This window comes from Talpa europaea (genome assembly GCF_964194135.1).
Source record: "Talpa europaea genome assembly, chromosome: 4".
Lineage (NCBI taxonomy): Eukaryota > Metazoa > Chordata > Mammalia > Eulipotyphla > Talpidae > Talpa > Talpa europaea.
Window position 1 is genome coordinate 71,251,793 of NC_140070.1, and position 23,031 is coordinate 71,274,823.

Below are 23,031 nucleotides of genomic sequence, written 5' to 3' on the forward strand. Positions count from 1 at the left end.
AATACTATAAAGAAAATGTTATGGAATGAAAGTGATTGTGACAAACATTATCTCAAAGGTGGTGGTAGAAACTCGATATTTAGTGACTTGTAGTTAGAAAACATTTATTGAATCTGTCTGCTGTGCTGAGGCTAGACATTTTCTATCCTCATAGTATCATAGGGAGACAAACATGTGAATGAATGTAAATGTATAGAGACCGCAGAATACAAAGAAGTAGCATCTACGTCTGCCTGAAACATCTGTGAACTATGATCTAAACTTCACTATAGCCGAGTAAAAGTATTTGAGGTGGAGGAGGTGAAGGAGAAACCATTTACAATAAATAATAAAATACAAAAAGGCACACAGGTATGAAAAATATGGCATGTGGGAAAGAGCAATAATTCTTTAAATCTGAATTGTGGGAAGTGGTAAGGTATGGACTTAGGCTAGATCTGAGCTTCTCAAAGTGTAGCCTGGAAGTTGTTAGAGAAGGCACTCTTAGGCCCACCATAGACTACTGACTCCAAAACTCCATTTTTAACAGGACTCCCAGGTGAGTTGCATGAATATTAAAGTTTGAGAAGTATAGGACTAGGTCCTCAAAGACTTTGCAAACCACATTAAACTTTATTTTATATGATGAAATGTCATTGAAGTGTAGTTAAAAGATACCTTAAATATTCTGGTTTTGTAAAATGGTTTTCTATTAATTATAATGGATGTGAAATTTCATTTGGAAAAAAACACATTATAAAATTTAGCTTAGTATTGGAGGCCATTTCTTTGTTGCCTAATATGAAGAGCCCCAGAAAGATATTAAACCACTCCAAGCTACATGTAAACTTAAACCCATTTTCATTTTGTAAAGTATATTTTACAAAGTTTCTCTAAGGTAACCCAAGTCCACTATTTGGGAAAAGAAGTACAAATGTTTAGGCAATTTTAGAAAAAGTCTTCTGTTTGCCTTTTGTTTTTCTCCAGTGACAGTTCTAAGGAAACCAGTGGTCAAAGCTTAGTATGTATACTTCTAGATATTTTGTATGCATATACAAATGTGTCAATACATTATTTATACTTGCAGTTTTTTTTTTTTTTTAAAGATTTATTTATTTATGTATGCAAGCACCAGGTACAGTCAGAAGCACGGGAGGGTGAGAGAATTCACCAGAGCCAGAGCGGGGAGCAGAACAGGCAAATAGACGGAGGACACTGCTGAGGGGAGCACTGGGCGCGGCAGGAGAGGTCTGCGCACCATATGGGACCCTCGTTGGTGGCCGGGGATCGAACCGGCACTACAGAGGCTGCTGGCAGCTTTGCAGCCAGCGCTGAACCGCTGCACCACTGGGGAGGCCCTATACTTGCAGTTTTTCAACACAAGAAGAATTATATCATGTACAAACAACTAACAGCATATATGTATATGTAGGACATTTTTTCATTTTGTTGTGAATTTCACCATTACCATTTTAAAACACTGCATAGGCATTTCATTGATGGACATTTGGACTATTTCTAGTTTTTTACTACTATAATCAATATGTAATGAACATTTTTATATGTAATTATGTGCTACCCTAAGGTATGCTCTGTGGAGCAGATTTGTAGAGTGTGCACATCATAAATCTTGGTAGCTAGTGACAATTTGCTATTAAAGAATGTTAAAGCAATTTATTGCACAACTAAATTTATGGCACTACAACATTGAGAGTGTCCCTTCACTCTTGCCCTCACAAACCTCAGATATGATGAATCTTTAACATTTTTACAGTTTTAATAAGTGAAATGCTAGCGTGGTAATTTAAATTTTTATGACATGAAAGTAAGATGGTATCTTTATTCAACAACTTTTTAACATACTCTGTGGCAAAGTTAGTTTAAATATTGTTAATTATACATGGTGTGAATATCTCACAGTATGTCCAGCCTGAAAATGAGATTATATAACAGTGTAGTGTATAGAATATAGTTAACATCAATAAGTTGATGCTTATAATCAATCAATGTTAATTTTAATCCAGTCTTGATCACTACCTGCTATTAATTTGCTTTTTAGGGCTTTTTTCAATCAGTGCACATAGAAATCACTAGATAATGCATTTTATAAAGTGTAATTGATTTAGAGACAATTCACTAAAATTTTTTATAGTACCCTGAATTTTGTATTGGCTTTGCCCTGGGAGTTCTGTTCCCACATTGTCATATGGTTGTGTCTTTCTTATCATTTGGGTCTTTACTCAAATTTCCTGTCCTCCAAGAAGTCTTTTGTAGAAGCTGTCCATTTTTTTTATTTTATTTCTACGCAGATTACATGCTAAAGATCAGAGATCTTGTCTGTTTTTTTTACCATGGAACTCTAGTACCTGGAGCGGTACTCAGTAATAGTATGCTCAAATAATATTTGTGAACAGTACAAAAGCCTCGTAGCAAGTCTTTCCATCACATAGTTTGATGTCAGTTATTAGAGATTTAAATGTTGGAGGTTGCTGTTTATTTTTCCTTGGTATAATAGCATATTTTAATAAAGTTACATAGAACATTAAATTAATTCTTTGATGAAACAGTCTTATAATTTGTATTCTTTCTTCCTGAACAGTTATTGTGCCCTAATGTTCTGGCAGGAGGCTACAAAACTGTAGCCTTTGCCCTATCCAATTAAAAGTTTAAAATTTTCATAAAGATCTTACCCTGGTTAATTCTGATTCTGATGCCAGTCTTTTTTTTTTTTTTTTTTTTTGGTTTAGGCATACAGAGCTAGTAATAATTATTGTTACTAAGTTTCTTGCAGTTATTATTTTATTTATGCACACAAGAGCTGGGGTACCGGCCAGAGGTGTGGGAGGTGAGAGGGTTCACCAGAGACAGAGTGGGAAACAGAACAGGCAGACCGACAGAAATACACTGCTGAGGCGAGCAGTAGGGAGACAGGAGAGGTTTGCTGTACCATGTGGGTAGCTCCCTGACTGGGGATTAAACTCACACCCACAGCTGTCATAGCATGATAACACTAAGATTTAACCTCTACGCCACCAGGAAGACCCTTTTTCAAGTTTCTTGTGTTGAGATTTCTTGACCTTAGTTCTATGGTTTATAATTTTCATCAGATTTGGAAAATATTTTGACTATTTCCTTTTAAAGATTTATTTTTATTTATTTATGCATACAAGAACTGGAATGTAGGCCAGAGGTATGGGGTGTAAGAGGATTCATTACAGACAGAGTGGGGAGCAGAACAGGCAGATCTACTGAAATACACTGCTGAGGGGAGCAGTGGGTGAGACATGAGAGGTCTGCTGTGCCATGTGGGTTAGCTCACTTGCCAGGGGTGGAACTCAGGCTGTCTGTCTATAGCTTGATAGCACTGAGACTTTAACCCCTGCACCATGAGGGAGGCCCCTGGCTATTATATTTTCACATTTTTTTCTGTTACTAATCATCTCCTTTTGGGACTGCAGCTACAAGTATGCTATGTCTCTTGAAATTGTAAAGTTCACCAATGCTTTTTTTTTTTAAGCCTTTTTCTCTTCATTCTATTTTGTATGGTTTTATTGCTGTGTCTTTAAGGTCAGTAATCTCCAATATTTTGTCTACCATTAATCTCATTTAAGTGCAATTTTCATTTCAGACTTTGTAGCTTTTATGTCTAGACATTCAATTTGGGTCTTTTAAAATAGCTTCCATTTGCTTAATACCTTCTAGCTTCTTGAACATGCTGGATATAGTTATAATAATCCTATCTTCAAGTTCTTTTATCTGTGTTAATTTAGGGTCTCTGTTTTTCCTGTTATGGATCATATATCCCTGCTTTTTCACATGCCTAGTATTTTACTGTTCAGCACATGTTTGGTTTCATTACCTTTTTTATTTTTTTTTACTGAAGTAACAATAGGCCTAGTTATATTGTTATATTTTATCAGGTTCTGCACATTGTGACTTTTGCTTTATTGGGTGTTGAATATATTCTTTTTTTTAGAAAGATTTATTTACTTACGCATACATGAGGTGGGGTGTAGGTCAGAGTTGTGGAAAGGTGAGAGGATTTGCCAGAGACAGAGTGGGGAGCAGAACAGGCAGATCGACTGAAATACACTGCTGAGGGGAGCAGCAGGTGAGAGAGGAAAGGTCTGCTGCACCATGTGCGTCAGCTCCCTGGCTGGGGATTGAACTCCTGCTGCAGTGGCTGACAGTAGCTGATAGTGCTGAGACATAACCCCTTGTGCCACCAGGGAGGCTCCATGGGTGTTGAACATATTCTTATAAAGAATTCTTATAAATATTTTTGAGTTTTGTTCTAGATTGCATTTAAATTACTTAGAAACAGTTAATCCTTTGATACTTGATTTCCACTTTTTTCTTTTTTTGTTTAGTTTTTTTTGTTTGTTTTAGGTGTAAGGTTAAATCTTACTGTTCCATCTTCTCCAGAAGTGTAAGTTGAAGATGGGTTACTTGATAGGACAGCATATGTTTCTGTAACCACTGATTTCTATTTGCAGAAAAATGAAGCAACAAACAGAAGTCCATTATTGTTTTGATTAGTGCTAATGTTGAAAGGATAACTATCAAAACACCATAGCATTCTTTTTAATGCATATTTGTATTAAAGACAACCATAAAGACAACCAACTCTTTGACATTTTCTAACTTTAAAAAATTATATAGTGTATATTTGCTATCATTTGTCAGAGATTTCCATAGCATTCTTGGACAGTTTTTGCAAAGGTAAGTATTTGCAAAATGTTTAAGTAGTGCAGTCTTTAGGTGGGCAGTATAATGATTTCACAAGTGGTTTATAGTGTTCTGAACCCAGTACCCAGAGGCAGGGTGGCAGTGGGACTCTCATGGTGGGAACAGAAAGGTAAGGGAGAGAAGTATGGTGCTGCTGTCTCAGGCAAATGTTAGAGTTTGCCAACTTTGGTTTTAGGCTGTGTTGATTATTTCAAATGTGGGGCACTGATTCAACTGCATTTGAATTATCTAATATAACTATTGTTATATATGTGTTTCATGTTATGCATCGTACCAGCTTATTGGCTCTGGCATACTTATCAGACTTTTTGAGGTCTAGTCCTCTAATTTTCTTCTCTTTTTCTGTTGGTGAAAAGAAAATGTCAATGCATTGGGGAAAAAAACAGGCCTACTGGTTAATATACAGATTTTGTTACCTTAAAATTTATTAGACTGAGCAAATTTCATCCTGGTTATATTCTTGTTTTAGGATGTGAATTCAAACTTTAGTAATAGAGTGGGCTTTGAGAAATAGCTTTTCCTCTCCTTTGTTTCAGAATGACTCTGCGTGGAATGTTTTACTTGTATGTCCTGCTTTATCAGGCATTAAGCAGTTAGCCCAATGAGGTAATACTTGAACCAAAGACGTTCAGTCCAATAAAAACAAAATAGATGCGAATATAGTCACTAACTTGTTCGCACACGTCCTTATGGTTATTCAAAAATGTCAGTCTCTATGTATTTACTAAAAGCAGGTACTTGACCTGACTTAAGGTTGGGCTTGTTTTTTCTTTTTAAAGATCTTATCTATTAATGCATACAGGAGCTAGGGTGAGGACAGAAGTGCGGGAGGATGAGAGGATCTACCATAGATAGAGCAGGGAGCAGAACAGGTGGATCTACTGAAATACACTGCTGAGGGGAGCAGCCGGTGAGGCAGGAGAGGTCTACCAATGTGGGTCAGCTCCCAGGCCAGGGATCAAACCCATGCTGCAGTGCCTGCTGACAGCCCCACAGTGCTGAAACTTAACCCCCTGTGCCACCAGGGAGGCCCTGGCATAGGTTTCAACCAACTGCAAATAGATACTGGTCTGGCAAAAAGATAACATCCAGCAAAGGGAAAAATTTATTTTTATAAATATATATAGTGATAACTTTAACAGTATTTAATTACATTCTTGATTTTTTTCATCAAAGTGCAATAATAAAAGCACACCTATAATGGATTGGTCATACTGAATCACTTCAGCTATGATCTTTAGTTTTCCCAGCATCCTTGCGATATTATTAATAGCTCTCTTTTTACATAAGGGAAACTGAAGCTCAAAAAAGTAACCTTACTAAAGTGAAAAAAGATCTGGGATTTGGAACCTGGGAAAGGACCTGGGTACAGAGCACTATAGGATGCCTCTGAGAGATTTTTGATGCTCCTTTTTAAAGGCCTTACTTAGGCAATTCATACTAATACAATTTTTTTTAAAGATTTATTTATGCATGCAAGAACTAGGGTACAGGCCAGATGTGTGGGGGATGAGAGGATTCACCAGAAACAAAGTGGGGAGCAGAACAGGCAGATTGACTGAAATACACTGCTGCCAGGAGCAGCAGGCGAGACAGGAAAGGTCTGCTGGCGCCATGTGGGTCACCTCCCTGTCTGGGGATCAAACTTGTGCTGCAGTAGCTGCGGAGAGCTTCATAGTGCTGATACTTAACCCCTTGCACCACCAGGGAGGCCCCATACTAATATTATTTGTTAGCGTAACATTTATATTACTGACAGCCTTGTAATCTCTGGCTGATATTTTTTTTTTTTTTTTTTTTTTTTTTTTTTTTTTGCTTTAGGAGCACGTAGCAATCTAATGAAGGGTGATATGAATTGACACTACATCTCTCTCCAAGGCACACAACCACCTAAAGTTTTTTATAGGCCTTTTAATATTTTGTAGATGCTAGTTGCAAATTTAATGTTAAATCAACTTTAAAAGTCATAAAACTTTAGAAACTATATCCATTATCCTGTCATCATCCTGCAGAATTGTGCTTATTTTTCAGTCTTGTTATTTTTTCAATGACCTTTTCTTAACTTAGGTGTTCAATTTATATGTATTTAGAATCCTTTCCTTTGTGCAGTTTTGTGTTTATTTCTGAATTACCTTTGCCTTAAGATACTCCCCGCCTACTACAGATAGCATTTAATCAATTTTTGCCTCATCTTTGAAATTAAAGAATTCAGGACCATCTTAATGAAATGGTTTACCCAGGTTGCTCATAAAATAAGATGGTTAGGTTTTGGATTTTTGAATCATGGACTGGATTTGGATTAATTATTTTAAGCTTTATGGAAAAATTTATAGAACTATAACAATGTTAAAAGAATCAACTGGTGTTGATTTACTTTATTTATTGACTGAAATATACTGCTGAGGGGAGCAGCAGGCTAGATAGAAGAGGTCTGCTGTGCCATGTGGGGTAGCTCCCTGGCCAGGGATCGAACTCATGCTACAGTGGTTACTGATAGCTTCATGGTGCTGGGACTTAACCCCTTGTGCCATCAGGGAAGCCCTCTTTAAATAAGTTTTATATACCTTTCTCTTCCTCTTCTTCTAGGCTGCCTGTGATATGAATGTTATTTCTTTCTCTTTAGCTTATCACAGAGGGATAAAAGTCAGGATTAACTGTGCTTATGTCTGATAAAATAGATTTCCCATTAAGAAAGGTAATAAGAGATGGGGACAGATGCAATGTTATGATTAATGATCTAATACAAGGCCTCCCTGGTGGCACAAGGGGTTCAGCACTGTACTATGATGCAATCAGCAGCCTCTGCAGCACGAGTTTGATCCCCGGCTGGCCAGGGAGGAACCCACATGGCAAAGCAGACCTCTCCTGTCTCACCCACTGCTCCCCTCAGCAGTGTATTTCAGTCAGTCTGCCTATTCTACTCACCATGCTGTCTTTGGTGAATCCTCTTACCCGCCTACTTCTCTGGCCTGGACTCAGCTCTTATATGCATAAATAAATAAATCTTTAGAAAAAAATGATCTAATGCAACAAGGTTAAATAACACTCATAAACATATGCAATGAAAGATGGAGCACTGAGAGACATAAGACAATAATAGAACATAAGAAAGATACTGATAATAGCTCAATAATACTACGGGACTTTGTATCCCACTTACAGCAATGGACAGATCAGTAAGAGTAAGAAGCATAAATAAGAAAACAATCACTATATGAGGAAAATAGGCCAAATAGGCCTAAGAGACAGCTACAGAACACCTGACCCCAAAACTTGTAGGCACTTCTTTTTCAAGTCCACATGGAGCATTTTCAAGAATAGATCATATCTTGTAATACCAGTCAATAGTCAATAAAGTACAAATATCAAAATTGGACCTAGCACTTTTTCTGACTATAATGCTATAAAATTAGAAATCAACTATAAGAAAAAAGTAGACTTAAAGGGGCTTAATATGTGTAAATCAATTAACGTCAACAGAAGTTGAAGGTAAAAAATGATAGTAATAGATGTAGAGTAAGCATTGGATAAGATTCAGCACCCATATATGATGAACACTTTAAACAGCATGGGAATAGAAGAAATCTACCTCAATATAATAAAGACCATATACCACAAACCAGCAGCCAATATACTACTTAATGGTGAAAAGCTAAAAACTTTCTCCTTTGTTCAGACAAGACAAGGTAGCTCATTTCCACCACTTCTGTTTAAGAGGTTTTGGCCAAAGCTGCCAGATAAACACAGAAAGTAAAGGGGATCTAAGTATGAAAAGAAGTGAAGCCATTACTTTTTACAGTTGATATAGTATTATTTGTAGATGATATTTTGATAATACACTATCAAAAAATTTAAAAGCAAAATATCAAAAAATCATTAGAAACAATACACAAATATAACAAAGTACCAGGTTACAAAGTCAGCATATAAATTTCAGTCTTTTTATGGATAAATGACAACAGGAAGTAAAAGAAATTAAGACAGTAACTCCATTTATAATTGCTTCAGAAAGAAGCAATAAATATAATAGATAATAAGGCTGTATACAGCGAGAACACAAGATGTTATGAAAGGAGTTGATAATAACATATGGAGATGGAAGGATAGCTCATGCTCATTGTTGGGGAATACCCAAAATGACTATCCTGCCTAAAATGATACACAAATTTAATGCAGTCGTTATCAAAATACCAGCAATATTTTTCTTTTTCTTTTTAAGATTTATTTATGTATACAAGATCTGGGATATAGGCCAGAGGTGTAGAGGGTGAGAGGATTCATCAGAGACAGAGTGGGGAACACAACAGGCAGACTGACCGAAATACACTGCTGAGGGGAGCAGCGGGCGAGCCAGGAGAGGTCTGCTGCGCCATGTGGGTATCTCCCTGGCCGGGGATTGAACTCATGCTGCAGTAGCTGCGGACAGCTTCATAGGCTGCATCTTACCCTCTTGCGCCACCAGGGGGGCCCCCAGCAATATTTTTGTTAATCAGATATATATGGAACCATACAAGACGTCAGATTGCAAAAGCAACCCTAAAAAAAAAGAATAGAAATGGAGGCGTCAAGTTACTTGACTTCAGATTTTACTATAAAGCAACAGTATTAAAACGACATGGTATTGATCCAAAAATAGATACACAAATCAATGGAACAGTCAAACACCCAGAAATAAAACCATATACATACCAGCACTTAAAACAGCTATGGCCACAAAATGGGAAAAGACAGGCTCTTTAATAGATGGTTCTGGCCCTCCCCTGGTGGCACAGTGGTTGAGAACTGGGCTGCGAAGCTGCCCGCAGCCTCTGCAGAGCCAGTTTGATCCCCGGCCACCGGCGAGGGTCCTACATGGCGTGCAGACCTCTCCTACAGCGCCTGCTGCTCCCCTCAACAGTGTATTTCGTCAGTCTGCCTGTTCTGTTCCCCGCTTTGGCTCTGGTGAATTCTCTCACCCTCCTGCACTTTTGACTGTACCCAGTGCTTGTATAAATCAATAAATCAATAAATCAATAAATCAATCAATAAATCAATAAATCAATCTTAATAAATAAATGGTTCTGGGAAAATTGGAAAGACACACATGAAAGTTTGCAGTTGGATTGCTCACGAACATCATACTCAAAAATAAGCTCCAAGTGGATTAAAGATTTAGATATAAAACCAAAACAATTAAATGCATAGAGGAAAATATTGTTACTATAGTCAACAATAAGGGTATTTTTGGTGACTCGACCCCTGTGGCAAGGGATTTAAAGCAAAAATAAACAATTGGGATTACCTTAAGTTAAAAAGCTACTGTACCGTGAAAAAAAAAAAAAAAGACAATTTAAATAGCCACCCTGTTGGATGGGTGAAAATATTTGCATACTATATAACTGATAAGGGTTTAATAGATAACATATATAAAAAACTCATACAATTCATGATCAAAAAAAACCCCAAATGAGTAAGTGGTCAGTAGATATGAAGAGATAATTCACCAGAGGATATCCAGAAAAACAAAAGACATGTAAAAAAATGTCTCTTCTATTAAGAGAGATGCAAATTGAAACTATCAATACAGTAAGGTACTGTTTCACACCTGTGAAAATGACACACATTTAAAAGAACCACAACAACAAATGTTAGCAAGGATGTGGAGAAAAAGGAACCCTAATACTTTGTTGGTGGGAATGTGAACTGGTGCAACCAATATGGAAAACAATCTGGATTTACCTTAAAAAACTAAAAATGGTAATATTGTATGGCCCTTCTATCCCATTTTTGGGTATATATCTACAGACTATGAAACCATCAACAAAATCCTCCATGTGTTCCACAGTGTTCACAGCAGCATTATTTACAATTGCTATGACATAGAAGCATTCTGAGTGTCTATCAGCAAATAATTGGATCAAGAAAATATATGTACAGACCACAGAGAATCATATAGCCATAAGAAAATATGAAATGCAGCCATTTTCTACAAAATGGAGGAAATTTGAGAGAATCGTATACAGTAAAGTGAGTTAGAATAATACAAGCAAATATTGGACATTTACATAGCAAATAATTGAATAACGTAAAACACTTTCAAAATCTAGTAGACATTAATAAATATCCTGAGGACTCTGAGGTTAAGAGGGAAGGGAAAGGAGAAAGGGATAAATGAATGTTTTGTGGGGGAGACGAAAATGTGAAACATTACCTCATTAGGTAAGAGTTATCAGGTGAAATGGCTTTTGTTGATAAGAGTCACCAATTTTCTGGATTCCACTTGGAAAATGGTAGGAAGGTGTTTGTGACATAACAAATCACCTCAAAGTTTTCTGGCTTTAATGAAATTCCACCATTTTGGTTTATAAATTTTTGCACTTGAGTTGACTGGCTTTGCTGGATTCACTGGAAGCAATGAATGTAGTGACCAACTGTCAGATGGCAAATGCATCTAGAATCAGATAGAACCCATGATGCTGGCACACTTGCTTCTCTCTCACTCTTGGTATAAATCTGCTCTTGTCAATGGTTTCCTCTCATTTTTACTTAGTGACTGATGACTCCCAAAAGCACAAAAGCAAAAGGTACCTGACCTTCTTCATTCTGAAGTCCGGAACTGGCACCGTACCACTTCGTGGGTTTTTTTGTTTTGTTTTGTTTTGTTTTTTGGTTTTTTTTTTGTTTGTTTGTTTGTTTTGCTAATGTAGGTATAGCCAGGCTAACCACAATAAATCCATCTCCAGTATATTTTTCACCTTCACAAACTGGAACTCTATCTATTAAACAGTAACTCATTACTCCTTTTCCCCTTCAATGTTCTAAATGACTTTTTCTTTGAGGAATGCCATTTATAGGAAATGTGCCATCTCATAGATTGCTAGGGATGACTCAATTGGACTGGCAGGATAAGAGGGGTGTCTTTTCCTTCTCTCTGTGTAACTTCACTAAAATTAGGCATTTACGTTTAAAAGCAGCTCAATTAGGACTCTTTGAAGCCCAGAGTACTTTTGTTAACTGTGATTTCTTTCTGTGACATTCTTGAGCAGGCTCTCAGGTGAAAGGAAAAATTTGACAAAATTATTACATGGAAAACTAACCATTTATAATTTGCAAATGGAACCTCTTTCACTTCGTCATTTAAAGAAATAGGTAACAGAAAGCTTGTTCCTGGCCGTTAGTTATATTTCAGTAACCATCTAAAATGTGGTCAAAGTAGAACTCTGTTTGCTACATTTTGCATATATGCAATACTGAGAATTAAATTTTTAGTATGTATAAATTCGGTACCTGTGAACCTCATGCAATATTCTTAGAAATAGAAGTGGAAGTTATGTTACTTACTTTAGAGAATGAAATTGTCTAAATACCTAAAAGATTTTATTGTTACTATATGTATATATGCATTTTTTTCCTCAAAATTTCACATAATAGACATTGTTTACTAATCATGGAGAATATTAAGTAACTTGACTTGACTTTTTATGTTTTTTAGGAGACCCATGTACAGTATCATCTCAGTTGGAATTAGAAGAAGCTTTTAGACTTTATGAGCTAAACAAGGACTCTGAGCTCTTGATTCATGGTAAAGAGTAGTCATTTCTTATTCTTTTAGAAATAATCCTATATTCTTAACCATTTAAAAACATAGTCCTTATTTTTTTAATCATTTCCTCTTTTAGCTATGTAATTGTCTTTATTCAGTAGCTTCTCAAATGTGAGAAGAAAAAGGCAATCCGTAAATTTGTGTTATTTGTTCATGCTTGTCTGGATATTAAAATGTGATTCTCTTTCATTATTTCACAGAAAAGTTTAAATAGATTTTAAGTATGGGAGCCTATTAGAGCCTATCATTTCCTTGCAGTTTCGTAATATATAAATTTTCAAAGGTATCTTAAGTGTCCTTTTGTTGAAGGGTTAACAGTGAAACCATTTACATAGTTACTATAGACATCAGTGTGTTAAATGTCAACCACCCTGAGAGGTAGGTAGTGGTGTGGTATAGAAGAAGAGGCTTAAATTCAGCAGTCATGTAACAATTACATTATAAACCCGAGTTGTCAGTCTAGGTGGTATTCTGATTCCAAATCTGCTCTTTTCATTCTCCCTTACTATCCTTCAAATTTTTTGTGTCCTGTAGAATCACTTAAAATTCTGTATTTAATTGGTACACTTTGGCAGTATTTCATGTAACAGTTTTGAGAGCTCTAGGCCAGAGAACTTTTTTAAAATTTGAAACAAATATAAATCTCCTCCTAGTATAGTGAATAATAATTCACTATTCCGTTGTACTTTATTTTTTTCTCTACAGTATTTTTTAAAAATTTAAACAGTAGTTTGAGTTTTTCCACCTTCGGAATTTGCCTTAGCAGCTCCCAAGGAATCTATAATTTGTTGAGATCATAGTAGAGCTCTAGAAGTTACACATTTTTTGGTCATGTCTTTCTAGAACTAAACTGGAATGAATGCTTAAAGAAATGACTGATGAATAATATTAAAGAGTTAATTTTAAGTTTTATTTCCTTTTCTACTGTATCAAATCTGTTTTCAGGATTTAAGGGATAATAGTGATTTCTCTAAGGACAAAAAAATATCAGTTAGGGATACAACAGGGACTAGAATGAGTAATTTGAGCTTCTAATTCATTGTTATGGCTTTTACTTTTCTAGAACTTATTTTATATAGCCTTAGTAAAATGCATCCCTTCAAAAAATACTGACCACATGTTAAGAATCTTATATCAAGAAGGGTGAGGTTGACATTTGGGTCCAGTTTTTTCATATTTGAGTTTAACTTCTTTGCAATTTATGTTTTAATTGTGCTGTATTAATTTTAGTTTATTTCCTTTCAGTATTCCCTTGTGTACCAGAACGTCCTGGAATGCCCTGTCCAGGAGAAGATAGTGAGTGTTTACGTATTTCATATCTTTGAAAAAAGTTATTTCTGGCACAAGGAAAAGAAATCAGAAATAGCACTTTTTAATTCACTTGATTCCCTTTGTCAGTCTAATTTAAAGTGTATTATTAGCAACTGCCTAAATTAATCTTTGCTAGATCAAAATCAGGTAGTTCTTAATTACATATTATAATTGTCTGTTGAGCATTTGAAAGGAAAATGAAGTTAGTTTTTAGTTGTGTTCTTACTGATTTTTAATTTTGGAGAGTTTTCAATCTATAGAGAAGTTGAAACAACATTGAAAACAAAGTATCCATGTACCCCTTGCCAATGTTCACCAATGGTTAGTGTTTTCCATGTTTGCTTTATCTCTGGCTTTGTAAGTGCACCACACCCATGTTCTGATGAGATGTGGGGTTCAGTGAGCAGGGTCCTTGGGTTACCTCTGAGAAACATTCCAGCAGAGTTCCCTTTCCAGCAGCACACTGTAAGATTACTAAAGTTTGCATAGACTCAAACAGGCAAAGGCTGCCTTCTAAAAGAACAGGTTAAGACAAGGAAAAAGGAAAAAAGAAGTACCTGCATATAAGTGGGTAGGCAGAAAGCTGCTGCTGCTGCTTTTGGGGGAAAAAGGGGAATTTGTTCAAAGAGACGCCTGCATAGACACTGTCAGTCTTGGGAAAAGAACTGCATTTTGCCAGGGCAGTTGTTTTTCTGATAGAGTGTTCCTTTTGGAGGGAGGGGTTGATTTTTTATAAAATTTTTAATCTGTTGTGAATCACTTCTAGTTGTGGTTGGGTTAATTGTAAGGACCCTCAATCTCTATATTCCTACCTCTGGTCCTTGCCTATGTATATTTTCTATAGCAGTTATTTTTAATGACTGACAGTTCCCATATCCCCATCTCCAGCTGCACTTAAAGATATTTTATTTCTATAGCTGGTTTAAAGATGATGTTAATCATTTCCATCCCCACCTTCAAGAGGTCTTGTCACACATATCTATCCCAATTTGTCTAGTCTTAAGCCTCCATCACATGTATATACATAGCAAACACACTATTTTTTTCATTCTGTACTATTTGAGAGTAGGTGGTTACTTCACCTCTAAATACTTTAGCACACAATTCTTTAAGAATTGTTAATGGATGCACACTGATGCAAAAATCCTCAATAAAATTTTAGCTATCAGAATCCAACAATGTATCCATAAGATAATTCACCACAACCAAGTAGGATTCATGCCAGGGACACAAGGATGGTTCAACATCCGAAAATCAATCAATGTTACCCAACACATCAACAAAAAAAAGTATAAAAACCATATGATAATATCAATAGATGCCAAGAAAGCTTTTGACAAAGTGCAACACCCATTCATGATAAAAGCCCTTGAAATTCTTGGGATACAAGGAACATACCTCAACATCATAAAGGCCATATATGACAAGCCAACAGCCAGTATCATTCTCAAAGCATTTCCATTAAGATCTGGAACAAGACAAGGATGTCCACTCTCACCACTGCTTTTCAGTAAAATACTGGAAGTCCTAGCCAGAGCAATAAGACAAGAGAAAGACATCCAAGGAATCCAAATAGGAAAAGAAGAAGTCAAACTATCACTATTTGCAGATGATATGATAATATACATAGAGAACCCCAAAAACTCCACAGAAAAACTAATTCAACTCATCAGTCAGTTCAGTAAAGTGGCAGGATACAAAATCAACACGCAAAAGTCAGTAGCCTTCCTATACACAAACAATAAATCTGAAGAAGAAGAAATAAAAAAAAACCATCCCTTTTATTATCAAAACAAAAAAAATCAAATACTTTGGAATAAATCTAACAAAAGAGGTAAAGGACCTATACAAAGAAAATTATAAAACACTGTTAAAAGAAATAGAAGAAGACACAAAGAAATGGAAAGACATCCCCTGCTCATGGATTGGAAGAATAAACATTATTAAAATGACCACCCTACCAAAAGCAATATACAGATTCAATACTATTCCAATAAAAGTTTCAATGTCATTCTTCAAAGAAATAGAACCATTATTGATGAAATTCATATGGAATCACCAAAAACCCCGAATAGCCAAAGGTCTCCTGAAAAAAAAAAGAAGGGAATGGGGGCATCACATGCCCAGACTTCAAACTATACTACAAAGACATAGTCATCAAAACTGCATGGTATTGGAACAAGAACAGACATACAGACCAATGGAATCGAATAGAAAATCCAGAAACAAACCCCCAGATTTATGGTCAACTAATCTTTGACAAAGGAGCAAAGACTATGCACTGGAGCAAAGAAAGTTTGTTCAATAAATGGTGCTGGGAAAACTGGGTTGCAACATGCAATAGAATGAAGTTTGACCACTACCTCACACCATACACAAAAATCAACTCAAAATGGATTAAAGAACTAGACATAAGGCCTGAAACCATAAAATACATAGAAGGAAATATAGGTGAAACACTGCGTGATATGCACATCAAAGACATCTTTACAGACACATCACCCAAAGCAGTGATAGTGAAGGCAAAGATAAACAGCTGGGACTATATTAAAGAGCTTCTGCACAGCAAAAGAGACAATAACCAAAACAAAGAGAAACCCCACCGACTGGGAGAACATTTTTGCACACAACACTAATGATAAAGGACTGATCACAAAAATCTGCAAAGAGCTGATGAGACTCAACAACAACAAAGAAAATAATCCAGTCAAAAAATGGGCAGAAGAGCTAAAAAGAAACTTCTCTGAAGAGGAAATGCAAATGGCCAACAGGCATATGAAAAAATGTTCGACATCACTTGTAATCAGGGAAATGCAAATCAGAACTATCATGAGATACCATCTTACACCAGTGAGAATGGCACATATTAAAAAAACTAGCAACAACAAATGTTGGCGAGGGTGTGGAGAAAAAGGAACTCTCCTGCACTGTTGGTGGGAGTGCAAACTGGTCCACCCACTATGGAGAGCTGTGTGGAGATTTCTGGACCTACTAAACATAGAGCTTCCATATGATCCAGCAATTCCACTCCTAGGTATTTACCCAAAGGACACAGAAACATCAATTCCAAAGAGCACCTGCACCCCTGTGTTTATAGCAGCACTATTTACCATAGCTAAGCTTTGGAAACAACCCAAATGCCCAAAAATAGATGATTGAATCAAGAAGATGTGGTACATATACACCATGGAATATTAATCAGCATTCAAAAAAGATAAACACATGCAATTTGCAGCAACATGGATGGCGCTAGAAGGGATCATGCTCAGCGAAATAAGCCAGAAAGAAAAAGAAAAATACCAGATGGTCTCACTCATAGCAGGAATCTAGGAAACTTAAATGAGGGACCAGGAAAATGAATAACTATGAGAAAATGAAAATCAAAATCAACAGGGCAGGGAGGGGGCAGGATTGGGGTCAAAATAAGGGGGTTGCAATTGTGTGGGGAATATAAAAATAAAATTTATTTAAAAAAATAAATGATTAAAAAAAAGAATTGTTAATGGGCCTTCTTTTGAATGTCTTAGCAAGAAGTTATTCTTAATAATTATTAAAATATTTCTACTCCTTGGGCTTTATTCTAGTTCCTTTTAGTTTTTCACATTCAGTTTTTTATTGGTATTATTTTTAATACTTTTTTTTGACTTTGAGGTTTTTATGAGTATATATTTTTTGCACAAGAGCATCATTTAAAAAATCAGACTTAATCACAAAATGACTTTTATTCACACTTGCTCTACTTCTTTTTCCTAACGTTTAATCTTCTTCAGAATCCATTTACCGAAGAGGTGCACGGCGCTGGAGAAAGCTTTATTGTGCAAATGGTCACACTTTTCAAGCCAAGCGCTTCAACAGGGTAAACTTTATTACATGTTGATAATTTGAGATACCTATCATTTTCTTCTTTTCTATGAAAGAAAGGTAGTCTTGTTACACCCTTTAAAAGAATAAGTAGTGTTCCTGGGGCAGTACACTTGTTGACTTGAGGTAATTCTTAATTAGCATCTTATTTCACTCCTAAAAATGTTCTAGCTTGGATGATTAACTTAACATCACCCAGTTGGATTTTTTAATATAATTTGAGGTTCTCAGAAAATAAACAAGTTTTATTTTTAAGTTCATTTAATATTGTAATTTCAATTTTCATTTAGAAATAATAATTACAAACACTTGTCTGATTTCTACTATATACCAAACATTTTTCCAATTCGCTTACATATATTGACTCATTTAATCCTTACAACAACCTTGTAAGATAAGTACTATATATTTCCATTATACAGATGAAGAGACTGAGGGGCAGGGCAGTTAACTTGCCAAGATGACAAGCTACTAAGTGGTAGAGGCAAGATTTGAAAGCAGTCTGTGTTCAGAATTCCATGTTTTTTTTGTTTTTTGTTTTTTGTTTTTTGTTTTTAGATAATAAATTTTATTGTTATATTCCCCATACAATTGCAGCCCCCCCATTCTGACCCCAATCCCTCCCCTCCCGCCGGGCCTCCCTGGTGGCACAGGGGGTTAAGTCTCAGTACTATGAGTCTATCCACAGCCACTACAGTGTGCGTTCGATTCCCAGCCAAGATGCTGACCCACATAGTGCAGCAGACCTCTCCTTTCTAGCCCACTGCTCCCTAAGCAAATGTATTTCAGTGTGCGTGCCTATTCTGCTCCCTACCCTGTCTCTGGTGAATCCTCTTCCCTGCACCCCAACCCTTCCTCTGGCCCACACTGCAGCTCTTGTATGCATAAATAAATAAAATACATCTTTTAAATAAATAAACTACTCTTTAAAACTACAGATTTATGGACTCCATTTCCATTCTAAAATTAGTGCCAGTGCTGTGAGTTCAGAAATGTAAATAGAAGCTACCACCTGGGGTTTCCAAACTCTTATTCCTAGTAGCACTGATTAAAAACTGAAATAGAAAGTCAGGGCCTCCGGGGTGGTGCAGAGGTTAAAGTCTCAGCACTATGGCCTGAGTTCAATTCCCAGGCAGGGAGCTAAGACCTCTTCTTACTTGCTCACCGCTCCCCTCAGCAGTGTATTTCAGTAGATCTGCCTGGCTCTGCTCCCAACTCTGTCTCTGGTGAATCCTCTCACCCCCTCCTTGTAGGCATAAATAAATCTTTTTTTAAAAAATGGTCACTTTAGGTATTATTAATTAAGAAAGCAGGATCTTAGTTTCATCTCTAAATATAAACAGTTTAGGTTTATATTTGCCAGGAGTCCTTGCACATATTTCCTGCCATATATTTTTGAATTATAGGTCACTTTTTCTTACTCATTACTCTGAACTTAATTATGTGAAGACTGAAAATTCTTGGCCTTATAACAGAACACAGCCTGGTTAATTAATTTCATTGTCTCTTTAATACAATTCCCTTGACCAGTCTAGCTTTGAAGAAGTTATACATGATAAAGGGAATTGAATCACGAAGAAAGCCAAAATTTCATTACTATGAACAAACTGTTGGAAAATGATCTTTTCTTGTTAATAAAACATTGCTGAATTACTGTTTCTTTCCAGCGTGCTCACTGTGCCATCTGCACGGACCGAATCTGGGGACTTGGACGCCAGGGATATAAGTGCATCAACTGCAAACTCCTGGTTCATAAGAAGTGCCACAAACTTGTCACAATTGAATGTGGGCGGCATACTTTGCAACCAGTAAGACCAAATGTCTGTCTTTTTTCAGTAGCGTTTTTTTGATAACCACTCTAGAACAGAAGGCTAAAGTAGGGAGATGTTAAGGAATCATAGTGCAATACTGTTGTTACAGAATATGAATAGGAATGCTTTAAGTTCAGATAACATAGGGTGGATTTGGGAATTGTTATTACAAATTTATTTACAGGATATAGAAATTTCTTTGTTTAACCTGTTGTAGATCCTCTGTTCTAAATTAGGAAGAAGTAGGGAAAAATCATTTAAGAAATTATTTCTCTTCATTAAGCTAAACTCATTAATTTACAACTTCTATTAATTTAGCATCTGTACAAAGGAGAGATCAGTTAAGAGACTTCATGTTTCCTATCTGAAGTGAGAGAGTACTGGAGAATTTTGCATTTAAAATTTTTTTGTTTCCTTTTTTATATATGTAATCAAAGCATGTTTATTATAGAAACAATTTAGAATACAGATGAATAAAAAAAATTAAATAAAAATTCCCCATGAAACATACCATCTACACTTGGCATTTGATGTATATCCTTCCAAAAGTACATGTACCACTCAGCCAGCTACAGTTATCAGCTCAAAACCAATCTTGTTTCTGTACCCCTACCCATTTAACCTGTCCTCATTTTGACACATATCTCAGACGTACGTATCTTTAAATGATAAGGTTTTCTGAATAACAGAAAACCAAATTCTATCAAATATTCATGGATATTAAATATCCATCTAGGAAATGTTCAGAATTTCAGTTAGCTCATAAATATTATGATTTTGTTTTTACAATTTTTATTATAAATCAGGGTCCAGATGAAGTCTATAGTTGGCATGTGTTGGCATGAAGTCTATAGTTGGCATGTGTCTTAGAGATGTTTTAATAATTGATTCTTCCATGTCTCTCTTTTTCCCCCCTCACAATTTAATTACAGAAGAAATTATAGTGTCATTTGGAATGTTGCAGAATTTTGCTCTTAACTTTTCCATTGTTATGTTTAAATTTCTCCTGTCCTCTGTATTATAGTTGGATCTATAAGGTTTGATTAGATCCTGGTTCTTGGTCTTTTGTGGGTTGTTTTCAGACTATTTGCTTTATAGAAGATGGAATATTTATCAAAGGCATATAATGCTTGGTTTTGTCTCATTCTATTACCAATAGTAACAAAAGTGAGACCATATATGTACTGTTTCCTAACCCATTTTTCTAATACATTTTTGCAATGTACTTTTGTCATCTATATCCTCATCATTTTTAGCATAACATTTTGTTATATGTCTATACTGTGGTTTATTTAACCTGTTCCCCATGAGTGACCATTTGAGTTATTTTCTAAATTTTCCTATAAAGAAAATCATGGTGAATTTCCTGGTAAATTTATTGTTATCTAGGGATACAGAAATAGAATTACTGGGTGAAAGGATATGCATTTTTAAAAAGATCTGGATGCATCTTTCTAAATTGTATATACCATGTTTGTTTATAACTCTTTGAACATTGTACAAATACATTATAACTGGTGGCTGTTTGGTATTAGAATTATTTAGCTAGTTCATTTATAGGAATGAGTTTATAGTTAGTGAAGTAAAAATGCAGTCTTAAAGAAAACAGAAGGCCAAAAACATAGTTACTGTTGATTATGACTTGTGTGACTTCATAAATGTAGAAAAGGGAGGCAGAGTTAGTGAATCATTGATATCTTAGGATGGTTGCTAAATGCATTGAAAAATCCATGAACCTATCTTTAGCCTTAAAATGATAATTGTATGACTAATGCTCCTTTTCAAGTTTACCCTTGCCTGCTGATATTCACTAAACTTGATTAAAATATTAATCAAGATGAATGCGTTGGTGACATTTTGGTTTGAATTAGCATTGTTCCTGAGATTATTGTTATTTAGTTGCTTAAGTCTGTTTATAGAAGGTACTTGTATTTTTTTGGGTCATTGACATCTTTGAGAATCTTCAAATAATGGGAAACCCACAGTATTTTACATATAATTTCAAGAGGTTTGTAGACATGAAGTCTGTCTCTCTGCCTCAGCCAAAGACTTAAAGTGAATATATGGAGCTCAAACGGAAAATATGTAGCATAGAAGAGAAACACATTAGACTACATGGGAGCTTAATTTGATTTTTGATTGATAACCTGTAACTAATTTTATAGTTCTTTTTTTTTTTTTTTAAAGATTTATTTATACAAGCACTGGGTACAGTCAGAAGCGCGGGAGGGTGAGAGAATTCACCAGAGCCAGAGCAGGTTGCAGAGCAGGCAGAAGGACCGAAGTACACTGCTGAGGGGAGCAGCGGGCGGCAGGAGAGGTCTGCGTGCCATGTGGGGCCCTCCTCTGGTGGCAGTGGGGGATTGAACCAGCGCTGAAGAGGCTTCGGGCAGCTTTGCAACCCAGCGCTCAACCACTGCACCACCGGGGAGGCCCTATATTTCTTTTCTTATGTGTAAAATGTGACTGACGTTACCTCTTTTACAAGAATATTGTATGGTTTCATAAAATAAGATTAAAAATAAATTTAATATAGTGGTAAATAGTTTAAATAATTAAGATGCTAATTAAGATATAATAATCAAATAATAACTTAAATTTAGTAATAGAATCCTCACTTTACAAGTTACATTCTTTGAAGTTTAAAGTTTAATATGCCAGTTCTCATAGAAATAATGTTGCTTCTGGACTTATTGGGATTTAAAAGAGGTATTGGGATTTAAAAGAATCCACTAATTCCCCTATTTTTGGAAATGTTTGTAGGAACCGCTCATGACCATAGATCAGTCATCCATGCATTCAGAACATGCACAAACAGGTAAGAATAATAGTGGCATGAACCATTGTTCAGTAACAAAGTATCATTTTAAGATTTCTTTAGGTGACTCTTTTACCCAAGTTTAAAATATATACTGTCTTCCCAGATAAAAATTAGGTAACTATATTTTGCAGTGGTAATATCAGTCACAATATTTAAAGCACATTTAGCATTTGAAAAGGATCACTGGTAAACTATAACAAATGACTTGTCTAATTCAGATAAGTTTCTTTTTAGATCCCTTTAAATTCAGCATACCTAGTTTTTTTTCAATACTGACTACATATACTGACTTTGTGGGTCATGTTTTTATAAGTTTTATTATCAAAAATAAAAATTATGTAAAAGATAGTGATTCAGTATAGATCATGTTATTTAAAACACCAAATAGGTACAAACCTTAAATATGTATTTGGGATATTTGGAGAGCAGTAAAATGAAGCAGAGCATCATGATTTGGGCTGAATCAAGAAAAGGAAGGCAAAGGAGTTTTTCTGGGAAGACAGAATGCAACCTCTTATTCATGGAGGCTGCTGATTATATGAATGTAGGATTTTAGTGTCCAGGAATGAAGACTAGAGTTCCATCTTCATCATTTATTTTCTTGACCTGTGAGGTATGGTAGTCAGCAGCATTTTGAGTACCAAGGAAATGAGGCATGAAAACCAGAGATCTTCAATGTTTAGTCATGCTACAAAATTAGTAGGGTTTATAGAATCATTCTTTCACAAGTTGTTGGATTAATTTTTAAAGAACAGAAATGTTTAAAAAATAGCAAAAATATTTGTTAAAATAGTATTGACTACTGATTGATTCTTCTCCTTACTTTCTTTAAAGATTAGTATTTAGCTCATTTAAATGCAATTTGTTATTAGGACAGATACTTACTTTTAAACGATGAAAACTTATTCAGAAATAAA

The 23,031-nt window shown here is 35.6% G+C and overlaps 1 protein-coding gene across 1 annotated transcript in view; it reads left to right on the forward strand.

Moving 5' to 3' along the window:
* The window catches only part of PRKCI (protein kinase C iota), a gene marked incomplete at both ends in the record, with an annotated part of 66,452 nt that overhangs the window by 21,836 nt on the left and 21,585 nt on the right, over positions 1 to 23,031 (forward strand). The window contains 5 exons of the mRNA XM_084232205.1: positions 12,200 to 12,289; positions 13,556 to 13,606; positions 17,392 to 17,477; positions 19,150 to 19,290; positions 22,057 to 22,111. Coding sequence (XP_084088331.1) covers positions 12,200 to 12,289; positions 13,556 to 13,606; positions 17,392 to 17,477; positions 19,150 to 19,290; positions 22,057 to 22,111 — 423 coding nt within the window. The remainder of the gene's footprint in view (positions 1 to 12,199; positions 12,290 to 13,555; positions 13,607 to 17,391; positions 17,478 to 19,149; positions 19,291 to 22,056; positions 22,112 to 23,031) is intronic.